The 14,818-nt window shown below is 64.6% G+C and overlaps 1 protein-coding gene across 3 annotated transcripts in view; it reads left to right on the top strand.

Annotated features, from left to right (window-relative positions):
* Positions 1-13,469, top strand: part of BEGAIN (brain enriched guanylate kinase associated) — a 45,548-nt gene extending 32,079 nt beyond the window's left edge. For 2 of the 3 annotated variants that reach the window (XM_045073733.1, XM_045073726.1), the window contains 5 exons: positions 5,040-5,201; positions 6,411-6,477; positions 7,637-7,744; positions 10,268-10,351; positions 11,391-13,469. In XM_045073733.1, the coding sequence (XP_044929668.1) occupies positions 5,040-5,201; positions 6,411-6,477; positions 7,637-7,744; positions 10,268-10,351; positions 11,391-12,740 (1,771 nt within the window). In that variant the 3' untranslated portion in view covers positions 12,741-13,469. Of the gene's footprint in view, positions 1-963; positions 1,054-5,039; positions 5,202-6,410; positions 6,478-7,636; positions 7,745-10,267; positions 10,352-11,390 lie in introns of all 3 variants that reach the window. The other variant, XM_045073721.1, reaches the window with a different exon arrangement.
* Positions 13,470-14,818: the final 1,349 nt, after the last annotated feature.

The raw sequence follows: 14,818 nt of genomic DNA, 5'->3' as shown, positions 1-14,818 counted from the left end.
AGTGCAAAATTTGATCCTTAGTAAATTTTTTTTCTGATTTCTCATCACTATAGGAAATGTGACAAATCTAGGGAAGTACGGAAGAGGATTTTCAAATTACTTAGAACCCCTCCCCCCAGCACCCAGGACAACGCTCACACTTGTCCCCTGCTTTACTCTTGGCGGGTGTCGTATATGGGTCTTTTGAGATGGGATAATAGTGCTCTCTCCACACCCGCGTCTCTCCGCGGTTTTCGGAAGCCTGATCTCCGGGGCTGCAGCCTCTCATGGGATCTCTGCTCCGGCTCCGGCTCCGGGCCGGCGAGGCCCCCCGAGCATCCCTGGAGAGACTGCGGGGGACTGTGGTGGGGGGGGCACTCCGCAGTGGACTTGGTTGGGGTGCCGATCAGTGTCCTGGTGACCCTGCATGGTGGCACCAAAGCAGGGCAGGGCAGACCTGGGCCCCCTCCTACATCCGTCTAACTGCCTGCAGCCCGCCCGCTGCCCAGCCCACACAGGCCACAGAGTTGGGTGAGAAGGGATCTCAGGGAGGGTGACCCCTAACTTCTGCCAGGCCCTCGGCCCCCCAGGACACCCCTCCCCTGCGTGAGCCCATCACCGCCTCCCAGCACAGGTGGGGCCTGGTGTCAGGCTGTCCCTCCACGCTCCTTGTCTCCTGGGCTCTCCACCCGAAGGGTCCTGCCAGGTGGGACCCTGCCCCTTGACTCTTCTCCGAAGCTGAGACCACGAGGTAGGCCTGCCGGTGGTGGGACGCAGTGCCCCCGCTGGGCCCAGGCAGCCACGGCAGGGCAGTGCCACGGCTGGGCCCCCCACTTGGGTTCTGGCACCTGCGCTTTGACACCTCACTGAGGAGTTCTGCTGCCCGGTGGGGGGCGGGTTCCACGCCTCCCTCTCTCCGTGCCCATGGTGGGCCCGGGCGGCCCCCACCCCCTCTCTGAGCAGCTCTGTCCTCTTCGCCCACAGGCTGCGAAGCCCCTGGGTGCCCTCGTGCGTCGGGCAGCCCCGTGTCCTGCAGGGCCGACTGGCCAGGTCCTCGCCCTCGCTCTGGGACAGGTAACATGCCTGCTGTCTCCCCGGTTCCTTGGTGTCTCTGCGTCTGCCCCCAGACATCCCTCCCGTGTCTGCGTCAGCTCGCCCGAGACAGATGGGGAGGGGCCACGAGCGAGCTCATCCCCACCGCACCTTCCTGTGCCATCCGTCTCCGACGCGAGGCCCACAAGGCCCCCACAACCCGCACCCCTGGCCCCAGCCGAGCACTCTGTCCTGGGGCTCAAGCCTCCCCCGAGTGTCCAGGGAGGGCTCCCGAGGGAAAGCAGGGTGAGAGGTGCTGCCCTGGTTTGAGGCCTGCACTCCTGAGCACATCATTCTTCCCCGCGAGGTGGGAACACGGTTCCGGGGGCTTCTCATGGGCCAGGGAGGGGCTGGAAAACACCCCCTCCCCCACACGCACCCCATCAGGTTAGGTGCACGTCCTGATGAATTCACCAAGACACAGGGCAAAGCGAGGACCAGGCTGCAGGCAGAGAGCCTGGCAGGGGGCATGGCTCTCACCTGACCGCCTGGCTCTGGCTGGTCTGGTTGCAAAGGACTCCCTCGCCCTCCCTGTGTTTCCATTAAGGGGCTGTTTCCAGATGTCATAGCCTCCTAAGTCAACTCCTCGCTCAGGGGGAAGCAGACGCCCCAGTGCCTGAGCGATCCCCCCAGATTCCCAGGAGCCTGGAAGCCCCAGGTCCACACGGCACTTGCCTCTGGCATCCTAAGCTGGGGCAGTGCACAGACCACACAACTACCCTAGCAGCACGTGGGTGGGTGCCTGCACCCCTGCTTTACAGATCTGGAGACAGAGGCCGAGGTCAGGCAGGGCTCAGGTCGATGCTCAGGGAGGTGGGGGAGCGCTGGCGGCAGCAGGGACACCACCCAGGCGACTGCGGACCCAACCCAGGACCAGCCTCGGACCTTCCTGGACCAGGCCAAGGAGGGGATGTGTCCAGAGCTTCTGCATAGCTGGTCACCGAGACTTGGTGACCGGCTGTGATGGGCAAAGGACGAGGAGGGGTCACCACAGCTTCTCGGAGGCTGGCTGGGGACTGAGGGTGGCTGTGCCCTTCTCAGGGGTGGGGACCACCGAGAGCAGGGACGGGGCAGCACCGAGGTATGGAGTGCCTACAGGTGCCTGTAGGCTGTGGATGTCTGGATTGGGGGGCATCAGAGAGAGGCCTGTGCTGGAGATGGAGGCATGGGGCAGGGGGCTCCCTGTGTGGCGGGCAGGGAGGAAATGGAGCCTGAGATGTTCAGGGAGGAGCTGGGTGCGAACAGGGCCTTGACATCACCCAGGCAAAGCCGAGGGGTCTGCAGACTGGACGGAGCCCGATGGCAGAGATGGGGAGAGAGGGGTGGGCTCCAGCAGCGGGCCTGGGCATCTGCTGTGACTGAGGGCTCGGAGGCGTGTCTGGGGGCGACCAGGGGCGGGAGTCAGGGGCCCGGGACTGTATGGTCTCCGGCCTGGCCAGGGTGAGGCTTGGGGACGGGTGGGAGTACTGTGTGAGGGTCGGTGGGACAGAGCCACCCCAGGACGTCTGGAAGACCACAGGGTGCCATGAGGCCTGGACGCACCAGCTCGGTGAAGCGGTCATCTGGTGAGGGGGAGGCCTTGACCGGGTGCCCACCTACCAACCCTGTCGTGCGCTTGTCTCACCGCGGAAACTTCCCTCCAGATAGTGGGTTCCACCAGGTGGGGGCTGCGCTGGCCCTTCCCACGGCTACTGGGGGCCGGGGTGGGGCGGGGCCGGAGCGGAAGGAAAGCCGGTCCGGGATGGGTGGGACCTGTGGCCGGGTCACAGCAGGGCTGTGCAGTCCGCATGATGGCGGGTCCGTGCTGGGGCTGCAGGTGGGTCGCCGTGGTTGGGGGGGAAGGTCACCGGCTGTGGGTGGCAGGGCGTGGCCACTCAGGTGGCCGCACGAGTGGATGGACGATGCTGTCCTCTCTTCCCAAGGGGCAGACCTCACCTGTACCTTGTGACAGAGGGCTGTGGATGGGCCCACAACCCAGGGCAACTGACTTCAGAGGCTTCTGCCCCACCCCCTCCCCCAACACTGTGCCTGCAGGGGTGGGGCTGGCTAACATGAGAGAGTCCCTCGGAAGCTAAGAAGCTTTCCACTGGGCAGAAAAGCTGGGGGCCGAAGACCATCTGGGATCTGTAACTGAAGGGTGGGGCAGTCCAGCATGCTGCCTGGAGGAGGCAGCCAGACCCACGTGGGCAGCCGTGGGCACTGTGGTGCGGGGCTCTTCTGGATTAATGCTGTGCATCTCCCTTGCAGTCTGACCCCTGTGGGGACCTGCCCCACCCTTCTCTGAGGTTCTCAAAACACAGGCAACTTTTTATTTATTTAAAAGAATACAGACGTGGGCAGGAATCCAGGAGTATGTGATGGAGATCAGCTGGGTGTGTGCCCAGGGTAACATGAGTGGCTTAGACGCTGGGCCGGAGGCTGAAGGAGACTGCCTGCTCGCTGGTCCCCTCCCTCGGGTTTGGCTATCGGAAGTCCTGAGAACACGGGCTCTTCTTGCTCAAGCTCCCACAACACCTCTGGGCAGAGTCAGAGTTCCCAAGCCCTGCCTCCCGCCGGTTTGCAGCGGGACACTTGCGGACTCCCGTCCACCCCCTTTTTGCTGGGCCCACAGCAAATGCACCAGAAATGACTATTCAAGACGGTATTGGCTCCAGATTGTCCCCTGGGGGTGCACACTTGTTCCGGCAAACAGTGGGCTGCTTGCCTTCCCGCCCCTCTGACCTGGGCACCTCTCTGGGCAGAACTGTTCTCAGAACCAGGGCTTTGTGTCCGCGGGGCAAGATGGGGGCAGTCCACTCTTCCCAGGGGGAAGCTGAGGCCTGAAACGATGCACAGCCTGGGGTCCCATGGCGTGGGGGCCAGCGGCAAGTCAGTGTACAGCAGCGGCCCCGCGCACCCGTGATGCCAGGCTGGAGTTCAGCTGTGGGCCGCACGGCCCTGGGGGGCTTCATTGGCCCTGGAGCCCTGGGGCCGGGCTGGGGGGGGCCTGAACAGAGCTGGAATCGCAGGGCCAGTCATGCCTGACACCCAGCAGACACACTTGGTGCCAGGCACCCGCCGGCCAGCCTGGCCGAGTGCTCAGCCTGAAGGGGGGACGTGCATGAGTCCGTGTGTGTTTCAGAGTCTTTCCGGGCTTCGCTCCTGTGCGGCGTAGCTCCCCACTGCCCCGGGGCTACCATACGGCACGTGGCCACCAGCCTTGCCCCTCTTGCCTTTTGCCTGACTCTGGACTCGAGCGTAGGCTGTCAGTGGGCCATTAGCCTGTGTCTCTGTTTTCTGGGCTGGGGGCCCAGCATCCTGGCGTGCTAGAGGAACCCATCATCTGTGGAGAAAACGGAGCCTCAAGAGCTGCGGCTGGGGCTCTGGAAGGCTTCCTGGAGGAAGGGGGACGCGAGCAGACCAGGGCTGTGCAGAATTTCTGAAGCGGTGTGCAGCTGGCTGACCACTGCGGCGGAGGCTGCCTGGCCATGGGGCACACAGCCCCTCTCCCAGGCCCGGAGGTCACACAGCCAGTTTGGGGAGGACAAGACCGCTGGCCCTGAGCTTCCCCACCCGGTGCCGTGGAGGAGCCCAAGGATGGGGCCCCTGCAAGCTGTGCCCGCCAGAGCCGGCTTCGAGTCGGAGAGCCCGGGGGGTCTGATGAGCGCTCTTCAGACCAGAGTCCTTTAAACCGCCCCCAAAGGCTTGCCAGGTTGGGGGACGAGGAGCAGGGAGGGCCCGGGGTCAGTTGCTCCTCCAGGGGGGCCACGCGGGCATTTACTTAGGGCAGGGCGCCGCTGGGCCTGACCGCCTCTCTGACCCCCGGGGGGCTGGGCGCCGCCGCGGGCGGGGAGTGTGGCGTGCGTGTGTGCGCGCGTGGTGCGCACTGGCGTGTGTGCGCGCGGCGGGGCGCCCCCGCGGCTGGCCCGCTGGGCCCGGTTTCCCGCGCTCAGCGCCGCGGCCCGGCCGGCCGCCGCGTGTCGTTGCAGCGCGCTGCAGGAGCAGAAGGGCGAGCTGCGCAAGCGGCTGTCCTACACCACGCACAAGCTCGAGAAGCTCGAGACCGAGTTCGACTCCACGCGCCACTACCTGGAGATCGAGCTGCGGCGCGCGCAGGAGGAGCTGGAGAAGGTCACCGAGAAGCTGCGCAGGTACGGGGGGCGGGGCCGGGGGCGGGGGCGGGGCCCGGCGGCGGGGGGCGGGGCCCGGGGTTCGCCGCCGCTCGGGGGAACCCTGCTGGCTCCGCGCGAGGGGCCCCGTTCACCGCGGCCAAGCCCGGGGCTCGGCGAGGGCAGGCTCCTTTTCCGAAGTCGCACTTTGTGCCAAGAGCGGCTGGGCCGGGACTGGACTCCGGGTCTAGCTACCGCCGGGCAGGCTCCTCCCAGACACCTCTCCCTCGTCTGTCTGCTCATTCCTCTCAGTTAATCTTGGGGGATGGGGGACAGCAGCACGACACACGCGCAGCCACCTGCAGGCCCCTCCCCCCGCCGGCCCTCCGGGTCCCCACCCACTGGCCCCTGGGTCTCTGAGAGGAAGAACGATGTCCCCGGAGATGGACCAGTGGTCCGGGACCGTTCCCTTGAGCAGCGTGGCCGCAAGGGTTGGGCCAGGTGTGCCGAAACCAAACTTTTCTAAAAACTTGGTTCTTCATGTTGAAGACATTTTCCTAAAAAATATTACACACTCTCCAGCCTTTAGGAAGATAACAAAGAGAATGCGGAGTTTGCCCTTGGCTCGGTTTATTCTCAACATTGATGGGGCCTATAGGCTGGGGCTGCCCCGGGGAAGGGTTGGCCAGGAGGGCTGTTTGTCCGTCCCTGAACATCCCCCTGCCCCATCTAGTCTCGAGGGAACCAAGTTTAGGCCGTTCAGTCAGACCTCCGTTAAGGTCTCTCCTCGGCCACTTACTGCTCGAAGCCCCTCCGGCCTCAGTTTCCCCATTGGTAAGACTGGGCGGGGGGCCCACAGTGACCCTCCACCCAGGCTGTCAAGAGGATGGACACCCTCCCAAATTCTCTTCCACCTTCACACTACCTGCCGTGGTGGGAACACGGCCCCTGATCCCCACGCGGCACTTGGAGGCCGAGTAAGTAAATGTGAGTGAACTCGGTGAGCAAGGACCGGACAGAGCCGCTTGTGGGTACAGGCCTTCCCTTCTCATCCCAGGCGTCCTCGTCCCTGGCCCCGGAGAGCCCTGCGCGCTGTAGCTTTCTGCTGTGCGCAGAGGTGCAGGCACACCTGGACGGGAGCGGGGGCGGGCATAGGCAGCCTGTGCTCAGCCCTGCTCTGCCCAGCGGGCTGGGGGGCCGCAGGGGTCATGGGTGGCCCGGCCTGGCACCGCAGCGACCACGTTGTTCCAGGATTCAGAGCAACTACATGGCGCTGCAGAGGATCAACCAGGAGCTGGAGGACAAGCTGTATCGCATGGTGAGGGCCCCTCGCCGGCCGCCCCAGGCCCCGCCCCAGTGTGCTCCTCTCGGGACCTTGGTGGCAAGCCACCAGCCAAGCTGTCGTCCCCTCGCCTGTGCAGGAGCTGCTCACAGGGCTTGTTTCCTGGCCTCCACCCCCCCCAAGCCCCATCTCCAGGACCAGTCCCAACCCTTTTGCAATGCACGCATGGGTGGGTGCTCTTGGGACTAGGAAGTCGTAGGGTTCCAAGCTGCCCCGTGAGCCTCCTATGTGACCAGGGCTGTGGGAAGGACGTGAGCTGGGGACGGTGACCCCACTTTAGCCGTTGGCCTGGAGACCCAGACCTGGCAGGACAGAGGCCTGAGTTCGGGCCCTGGGTGAGCCAGAATGATGTTCGAGCCCAACTGTGCCACCTGTAGGGACACCGCATCTTACGGTAAAGAATAAAGGGGAAAGTGCCGCTCCTGGCTCCTGCACGGGCAGAGACCCTCTGGGAGACACTTCCACTATCTGCAAGTGCGGCATCTTTTTTTGTGTTGATCGGGCTGTCGGGACCTCAGTTTGGAAGAGAAGGGGACAGTGGCAGAGGCGTCCCGGTCCTGTATGGCTGGTGTGGTGGGGAGGGGCCAGCAGGCTCTTGCACCTTCCCTCATCGAGAGGACTTCCCGCTCTTTCTAGTAGGTTATGGGCTTGTTTTGTTTCTGAAAATCAGAAATGGGTGTTCGACCTGTTATCTTAGAGTGCTGTCAGAGCCAAGACAGCTCGGCCTGGGACCCTGGACAAGGGCCCTTGCCTTTCTGAGCTCAGGTTGAGGCTGAAAGAGGACAGGTTCAAGGCAGGAGCGGGTGAGGTGCAGGGCCAGGGCCAGGCTTTGTGCTGAGGGCAGACTCCCCTTAGACCCAGGAGGAGGGATTACTGTCCCCGTGGTGTGGGTGAGCAGGAGGCCCCGGGAGGCAGTGACTTGCCCAAGGCCATCTGGCTCGGCACGGGTGGGAGCACAGGTGAATTCGAACCTGGCGGTCTGTGCTCCTACTCCCACCTTCCTTGGCCTTGCAAACCTCTCATCGTTATCGACTGCAGGAGGCACCCAGGAGGCCTATGGAGCAACTGGGCACGAGGCCCAGGCCTTGGCTGACCGTTGACCAGCTCTTTCCCATACCCCCACCCCTCGTCCCAGGGCCAGCACTATGAGGAAGAGAAGCGAGCACTGAGCCACGAGATTGTTGCCCTCAACAGCCACCTGCTGGAGGCCAAGGTGACCATCGACAAGCTTTCGGAGGACAATGTGAGTGTTGGACCGCCGTGACCCCTGGGGTCCTGGGCCCTGTGGCCTCGAGGCTTCAGGGGCCGGCACGTGAGGTGGGAGAACAGGGCAGTGGGGGAAGGAAGGCTACCTCCCAGCAGAGACACACTGCCAGGGGTATTCGGGAAGAGACCCTCTGCTGGAAGGAAATGGGGCTCGAGGGAGCAACCACTGGGCCATATTATTCCATTCAGGAAAGGGCGTCCTGACCCCAGGTTTGGGGCGTGCTCATTCCTGCCCCAGCCAGCCTCCGGGGGCGTCAGAGCCATGTGGCTGCCCTGATTTCAAGGGCCCCGTGAGATGGGCCCAGGCCCACTCGGAGGACACCTGACAGCTGACCACACATTCACTAAGGAGTGTCTGCTTCCTGCCTGGACCTCCGAGGCGGTGAGATTATGGTGTGAAGGACACAGACAAAAACTCTCCCTGCCCATGTGCAATTTGCGCCTGAGCAGGGGAGGCAGCAAACAAGATGACACACAAGCCGTGTAGCGTGTTGTGAGTGCTCACTGCCACCGGGAAAGCAACACAGCAAGCGGTGCTGGGGAATCCGTCGGGTGCTTCTAGAAGATGCTGCTAGATCACGACCTGAGAGCGGCCAGAGAGCTGGCCACGGGCGCTCTGGGGAAGAGCCTTCCTTCGGGTGGAGAGAACCAGTGTGGCAGAGGATGCCCCTGCAAGAGCAGCGGAGGGAGCTCCGGGGGGGGTCGGGGTCCCAGGCTCTGAGGTCAGAAACAGAACAGGAGGCCACACCATGCAGGCTTCTCTAGGAATCTCGGGTTGTTTTTTTTAAGATTTTATTTATTTATTTGACAGACAGAGATCACAAGCAGGCAGAGAGGGGGAAGCAGGCTTCCTGCTGAGCAGAGAGCCCCATGTGGGGCTCGATCCCAGGGCCCAGGGATCCTGACCTGAGCCGAAGGCAGAGGCTTAACCCACGGAGCCCCCCAGGTGCCCCTCTTGGTTTTATTCTGGATGAGTAGGGAGCCATGGAAGTTTCTTGAACAAAAGAGTAACATGACTAAGACCTATGCTTTTCCTGGCTCACTGAGAAAAGACAGTGGGGACAAGGTCTGCAGCAGAAGGCTCAAGGAGGTGGCTGTGGCAATCGTCCAGGCTGACAGCGGCTCGGCCAGGATGCCACCCGTGAGTGGGGAGAAGGGCTCAGGTTCTGGTCCTGGTTCAGAGATGGAACCCACTGCATTAACAGAGATTTGGACGTGGGGTGTGGGGGAATAGAAGGGCCTAGCCCAACTACAGGGTTCAGAGCCCGAAGGAAAGAAGCGACCTGCTATCTCCTGGGGGGCCGCCTGGGGAGGAGCAGGAATGGGGCTGGACGGGGCACGCTCCGATGGCAGAGGTGAGGGTAGAGATGCGGTGAGATGGCCGAGGAGTGTGGGCAGAGGAGGGGGAGGCCCTGCGTGGGGCCTGGGGCCTGGGGCCATGCTGCAAATCTGCAGTGGGTGTGGCGGCCGACCCAGGCTGGCCAGCCAGTGCGCACAGCCCTATGAGGCCAGGGCCAGCCGGAGGCCTCTCGAGGGAGGGGGGCGTCCGGTCTCTGCTCTCGGCCAACTGTGTCCTTCCCAGGGGGCTCGAGGAGACTGGGGACCCAGTGTCTCTCCACTTTGCAGGCCAAGCTGGGGGCACGAGCTCAGCACAGACAGTGGAGGTGGGGGAGCCTCCAGGAATGGGGGACAGCATGGGGGGCAGCGGGGCCTGTGCCTTCCACAACCTGTTCGAGCTGCAGGATACCTGGTCCCGGCTGAGCTGAGACCGGGGGAGCCGGCGGATCTCAGGGCCCGCTGGTGGACCCCGGCTTCCCGTGAGGGAACCCTCCTCATGGTGGAGGGCCTCCAGGGCAGGGGACAGGACTGAAAGGCCCGACCACAGGCACATGCAACAAAGATGAAAGCAGAGCCTCGCCGATCCTACTGTTTGCATCTGTTTTCAGCTCCGGAGGCTGAGCCGGTCCCGGCCCGACCCCGGGTCACACAGGCCCTCTGTCCCCCCTCACCCAGCCCGGCAGCCACCCCCATAAGCAGGCCGCACTTAGGAAGGGGGATGTGGAGCCAGTCCGAGACGCGGGGAGGCAGGGGCTGCACGTACATTCCTTACCACCAGCTGGTGCCGGCCCTCTCCGCTGAGGGCGACGGCGGGGACAGAACAGCCATGCTCTCCACGCCCAGGGACTCTGGGAATTCAGGAGCCACCGGAGGCCCTTCTTCCACACAGCCTCCTCCTTGTGGGAGGTTCCCGTCTGGGGTGGCGGCGGAAGGGCCTGGCAGGGCCCTCCCCGTGCACCAGCAGCTCCAGGTCCGAACTGAGGCTCCCCCCAACACCCCCCACCAGTCCAGTCTGCAGGCGAGCACGAGAGACCCAGTGAGGGTCCTTGCCCAGCCTGCTGCCCAGCCAGCTGCCCCCGCACCTGGTCTCTGTGCTGGCCCCGGACGGCAGGGCCCCGGACCAGGGGCAAGCCTGCGCCAGATGGCCTCCCTTGTCTTCTAGGAGCTCTACAGGAAGGACTGCAACCTAGCGGCCCAGCTGCTGCAGTGCGGCCAGAGCTACGGCAGGGTCCATAAGGTGTCCGAGGTAACGCCAGCCCTGCCCCCGCGAGGCTGCCCTCGCCCCCCAGGACGCCTTGGGGCTCCAGTCCTACAGGCCCCACCCCAAGGCCACTTCTCCCCTTTGAGGGGAAGACGCCACGTAAGCCTGACCCCCGGTCCTCCTTTGTCCCGCAAGGATCCTGGCCTTTCTGAACGTGGTGCAGGGCCCCTCCAACCCCGACGCCTCCTCACCCAGCTTGGACGGCCTGCCCACTCCCCGTGCTTGCCTCTGGGGGCTGCTCCTTGACCCTGCTCCAAAGCTCCCTGTCCACGGAGCACTGATGGGGCAGAGCGACCCCCGTTTGAGCCTCATAGAAACTCTAGGCTTCGGTTTAGGCACCATTCGGACAGTGGCCATTTCAGAGACAAGAAAACTGGCTTCACATGGAGTGACTCAGCCAAGGCCCCGGGACCCCCCTGCCCCCGCCAGGCTGCCCCAGGTTCACACACTGCCCTCAGCCTGGCCTCGGCCCATGTACCCTCTCCCCCGGGGCCTGGGCCGCACCTAAGATACTCACAAAATGGATCAAACAGTAGCGGGATGGCCCCATGACGGACCAGGTGCTCGTGCAGAAGCCGCGGGGCACCTGGCCCGAGTGTGTGTTGCATCTGAGTCTGTCTTGTTCAGGAGCACCCAGGCCTCATGACCTGGTAGGGGTACCCCCGACAGACCTTGGGGCCGGGAGAGCAAGCGGGCCCCTCAGTAGGAAGAGATGAAGGGGGCTACAGCCCCAAGAAGGGCCCAAGCCAGACCCTGGTTCCACCTTCTGGGCTTTTCGGAGCCCAGCTATTGTAGGCTGGAGAGACAGAGGTGACCAGGGGGTCCTTGGGCGAGTTTCAGGAACCTTCCCCAGGAGCCGGTGGCGTCCAGAATCCTGGGTGCTGGCCCTAGCGGTGTAGTTTGAGAAGCCGTGGCCGGGGCCCTCTTCTGTCTGTGCATCTGTCGGTCACGGCCGCAGCTGCAAGTGTCGGGCTGACTGCTCCCCCTGTCCCCGCCCCCCTCCCCCACACCTGACCTGTTCTAGCTGCCCTCCGACTTCCAGGAGCGCGTGAGCCTGCACATGGAGAAGCACGGCTGCAGCCTGCCCTCCCCGCTCTGCCACCCGGCCTATGCCGACAGCGTCCCCACCTGCGTCATTGCCAAGGTGCTGGAGAAGCCGGACCCCACCAGCCTGTCCTCCCGCCTGTCCAACGCCTCAGCCCGCGACCTGGCCTTCCGGGAGGGGGCGGAGAAGCAGGGCCCACGGCCCCCCTACAAGGGGGACATCTACTGCAGCGACACGGCCCTCTACTGCCCCGAGGAGCGGCGGCGCGCCCGGCGGCCCAGCGTGGACGCGCCCGTGACCGACGTGGGCTTCCTGAGGGCCCAGAACTCCACCGACAGCGCGGCGGAGGAGGAGGAAGAGGTCGAGGCGGCCGCCTTCCCCGCAGGCTTCCGGCACGAGGCCTTCCCAGGCTACGCGGGCTCGCTGCCCACGTCCAGCTCTTACTCGAGCTTCAGCGCCACGTCGGAGGAGAAGGAGCACGCCCAGGCCAGCACGCTCACGGCCTCGCAGCAGGCCATCTACCTGAACAGCCGCGACGAGCTCTTCGACCGCAAGCCGCCCGCCACTGCCTACGAGGGCAGCCCGCGCTTCGCCAAGGCCACGGCCAGCGTGGCAGCGCCACTTGAGGCCGAGGTGGCCCCGGGGTTTGCGCGGACCATGTCTCCGTACCCAGCCGAGCCCTTCCGCTTCCCGGCTTCCCCGGGCCCCCAGCAGGCCCTGATGCCCCCAAACCTGTGGAGCCTGCGGGCCAAGCCGGGGACGGCCCGGCTCGCTGGGGAGGACGTGCGGGGCCAGTGGCGACCCCTGAGCGTGGAGGACGTGGGCGCCTACTCCTTCCCGGCCACCACTGCCGGCCGCGCCTCGCCCTGCAGCTTCTCGGAACGCTACTATGGCAGCGGGGGCAGCCCGGGCAAGAAGGCCGAGGGCCGCGCCAGCCCGCTCTATGCCACCTACAAGGCCGACAGCTTCTCGGAGGGTGACGACCTCTCCCAGGGCCACCTGGCAGAGCCCCGCTTCCTCCGGGCCAGCGGCGACCTGAGCCTGAGCCCCGGCCGTGCGGCTGACCCGCTGCCCGGCTACGCGCCCAGCCAGGGGGACGCGGAGAGGCTCGGGGTGCAGCTGTGCGGGGCGGGCGGCAGCCCCGAGCCCGAGCACAGCCCCCACAGTTCCAGGGAGTCCCTGGAGCCCAGCTCCATGGAGGCCTCCCCGGAGATGCACCCCGCCGCCCGCCTCAGCCCGCAGCCGGCCTTCCCGCGGACTGGTGGCTCGGGGCTCAGCCGCAAGGACAGCCTCACGAAAGCGCAGCTCTACGGAACCTTGCTCAACTGAGCGCCTGCCTGCAGGCCGCGGTCCCGGGGCCGCCCCCTCCGAGGGCACAGCTCGCCTCTCCCCAGACACCTGTCCTCCCCAGCCCCCGCCGACCAGCACCCTCTCTTCCACCCAGCTCGGTGGAGCCTGAGAGGAGGACCCCTCCCCCACCGTCTTGTCCAGCCCAGCCCCACCACGGTGGGGTGTTCCCCGCGCCCCAACATCCTTCCCCACCTGGGATGAGCATTCCCCCCTTTTATAAAGTGAAACTATTTTTATAGAGAAAAAGGGTCTTTCTTAACGCACTTGGCCTCCAGCTCCCTGGATGGCAGCCTTGGCGTTTGCAACACAAAGCTCCTTTATTTTTCGGGGGAGGACAAGTAGGGCCTGCCCCTGGGAGGGAAGGACGGGCTCTTGTGGAGACACCCCCAGTGAGCCGGTGACAAGGGAACCCGAAACTCTGTCCACGAAGAGGGGAACTGGAAAGGGTGGAGGGATGTGAAATGTTTTTAAACTGTTTTCGCCGTGTGACCAACACACCACCCCAGCTCTCCCGTGGTCCGTAATCCCGAGTGGGGCCGGTGCTCGTCCCCCAGTGTCCCGCTCCCCGGCACCACCTCGCTCTACCTCAGACGTAATGAGGCCCTCGACTCCCGGCGTCTGTGGCTCGCTTTCCCGTCGTCCGCGATGCATGCCCGGTCTGTTAGTACTGTACTTCCGTTCATTAATAAAAGACATCGGTGGAAAGAACCGGGCTCCGGGTTGTTTCTTCTCCCCACCGCCTTCTGACCAGAGCCCCAGCATCCTGGGCAGCATCCGAGCGCCTCCACTGTCTGACCCTGCTGGGCCTTCTCTCTTCCCCTCCTCCTGCTGCCCCCGCCCCCCGCCCCCGCCCTCTCTCATGTCTCCGATCTGGCCTCTGCAGGGAGGACCTCGAGGATCTCCTTCAGAGCAGCTCTCGCTTCTCTGAACCGTCTCTGTCTGGCCCCACTGTGAAGGGTGTTCTCACTGCCGAGGGGGGTAGCGGGGGGCTCTTCCCCCCCAACACACACACACACACACGCCATCTGCGTGGTCCCTGGCCTCCTGTTGGTGTGGGCAGGTCTGTCCGTCCGTCCATCCGTGGGGAGCTGTCCTCGGGACGCCTGCCTGCCCTCTGCTCTCTGGCCTCTTTGGAACGTCCCTCCGGTTGTCTGCAGGTCCTGAGACGCGTCGCTGTGCATTTGTCCTTCCTGGGGGGGTCACAGGAGTCCTGTACCTGCGGATTGGTGCATTTCACCAGTTCTGGAAAACGCTCAACTCTAATTTTGTGTTTCCTCTCTCTTCCTGGGACTGCCTTAGACCCCGGGCCGTCCCTCTCGCGGCACCCTCGGGGTACGCTGCCCTCCCCGCTGCGTGTCCTGCACTGGGGGTTCCCCAAGCTCAGTCCACGTGGTTTGCCTTCCTTCACGCGCGTTCTGCTTTGTCCGCGCCCAACACAGCCACTGCGTTTGTAGTTTTCCGTGAGTTTGTCCTACACGTTCATGTTGTTCGGTTGTCTCGCAAACCTCCACTCCCCACCCCCGCCCGGCCGTGTCCCGTTCCCTGGAGATCTTTTCTCGCTTGCCTTTTGTTTCCTTAAACACATGGCCACAGCCGGGTCTGGCACTTCCCTCATGGGGTTTCTCTTGGTTCCTGCTCTTGCTGTCTCCTTTCTTCTTGAGCCTGGTTATCTCAGACGCATGCTCATTCCTGTCCTCGAAAATCTACTTGGGGGTTCTGCAAAGCCTACGGTGGAGGCCAGTCCTCACAGGGTCTGTTCCAAGGGCCTGGACCCTTCCTGCTGGACACCAGCCCGCTCCGGGTGCTGGCCTTGCAGTGGCCTGGCTCACCCTGCAGTGCAGCCCCAGGGCGGGTCTGCCTCTGGCCAGGGGACTCCAAGGAGGGGGGGCATCAGCAGGGGCTCCCAGCATCCCTGCACTTGACCTGCCTCTGCAGGAGAGCCCAGCGCAGGCCCAACCACCCTGCCCGGGAGCTGTGCCCCAGGAAGCCGTCTCCTCCAGCCAGAGGGAACGGGGAGAGACTTGGGAGTCGGCTCCCCTCTGGGGGCCCAGTTTCCT

Source organism: Mustela putorius, unplaced genomic scaffold, assembly GCF_011764305.1.
Source record: "Mustela putorius furo isolate JIRA1106 unplaced genomic scaffold, ASM1176430v1.1 tig00000129_pilon_pilon_pilon, whole genome shotgun sequence".
NCBI classification, from domain to species: Eukaryota; Metazoa; Chordata; class Mammalia; order Carnivora; family Mustelidae; genus Mustela; species Mustela putorius.
The sequence above is the reverse complement of the archived record's forward strand: the minus strand, read 5'-3'. Positions and strand labels throughout refer to the sequence as shown.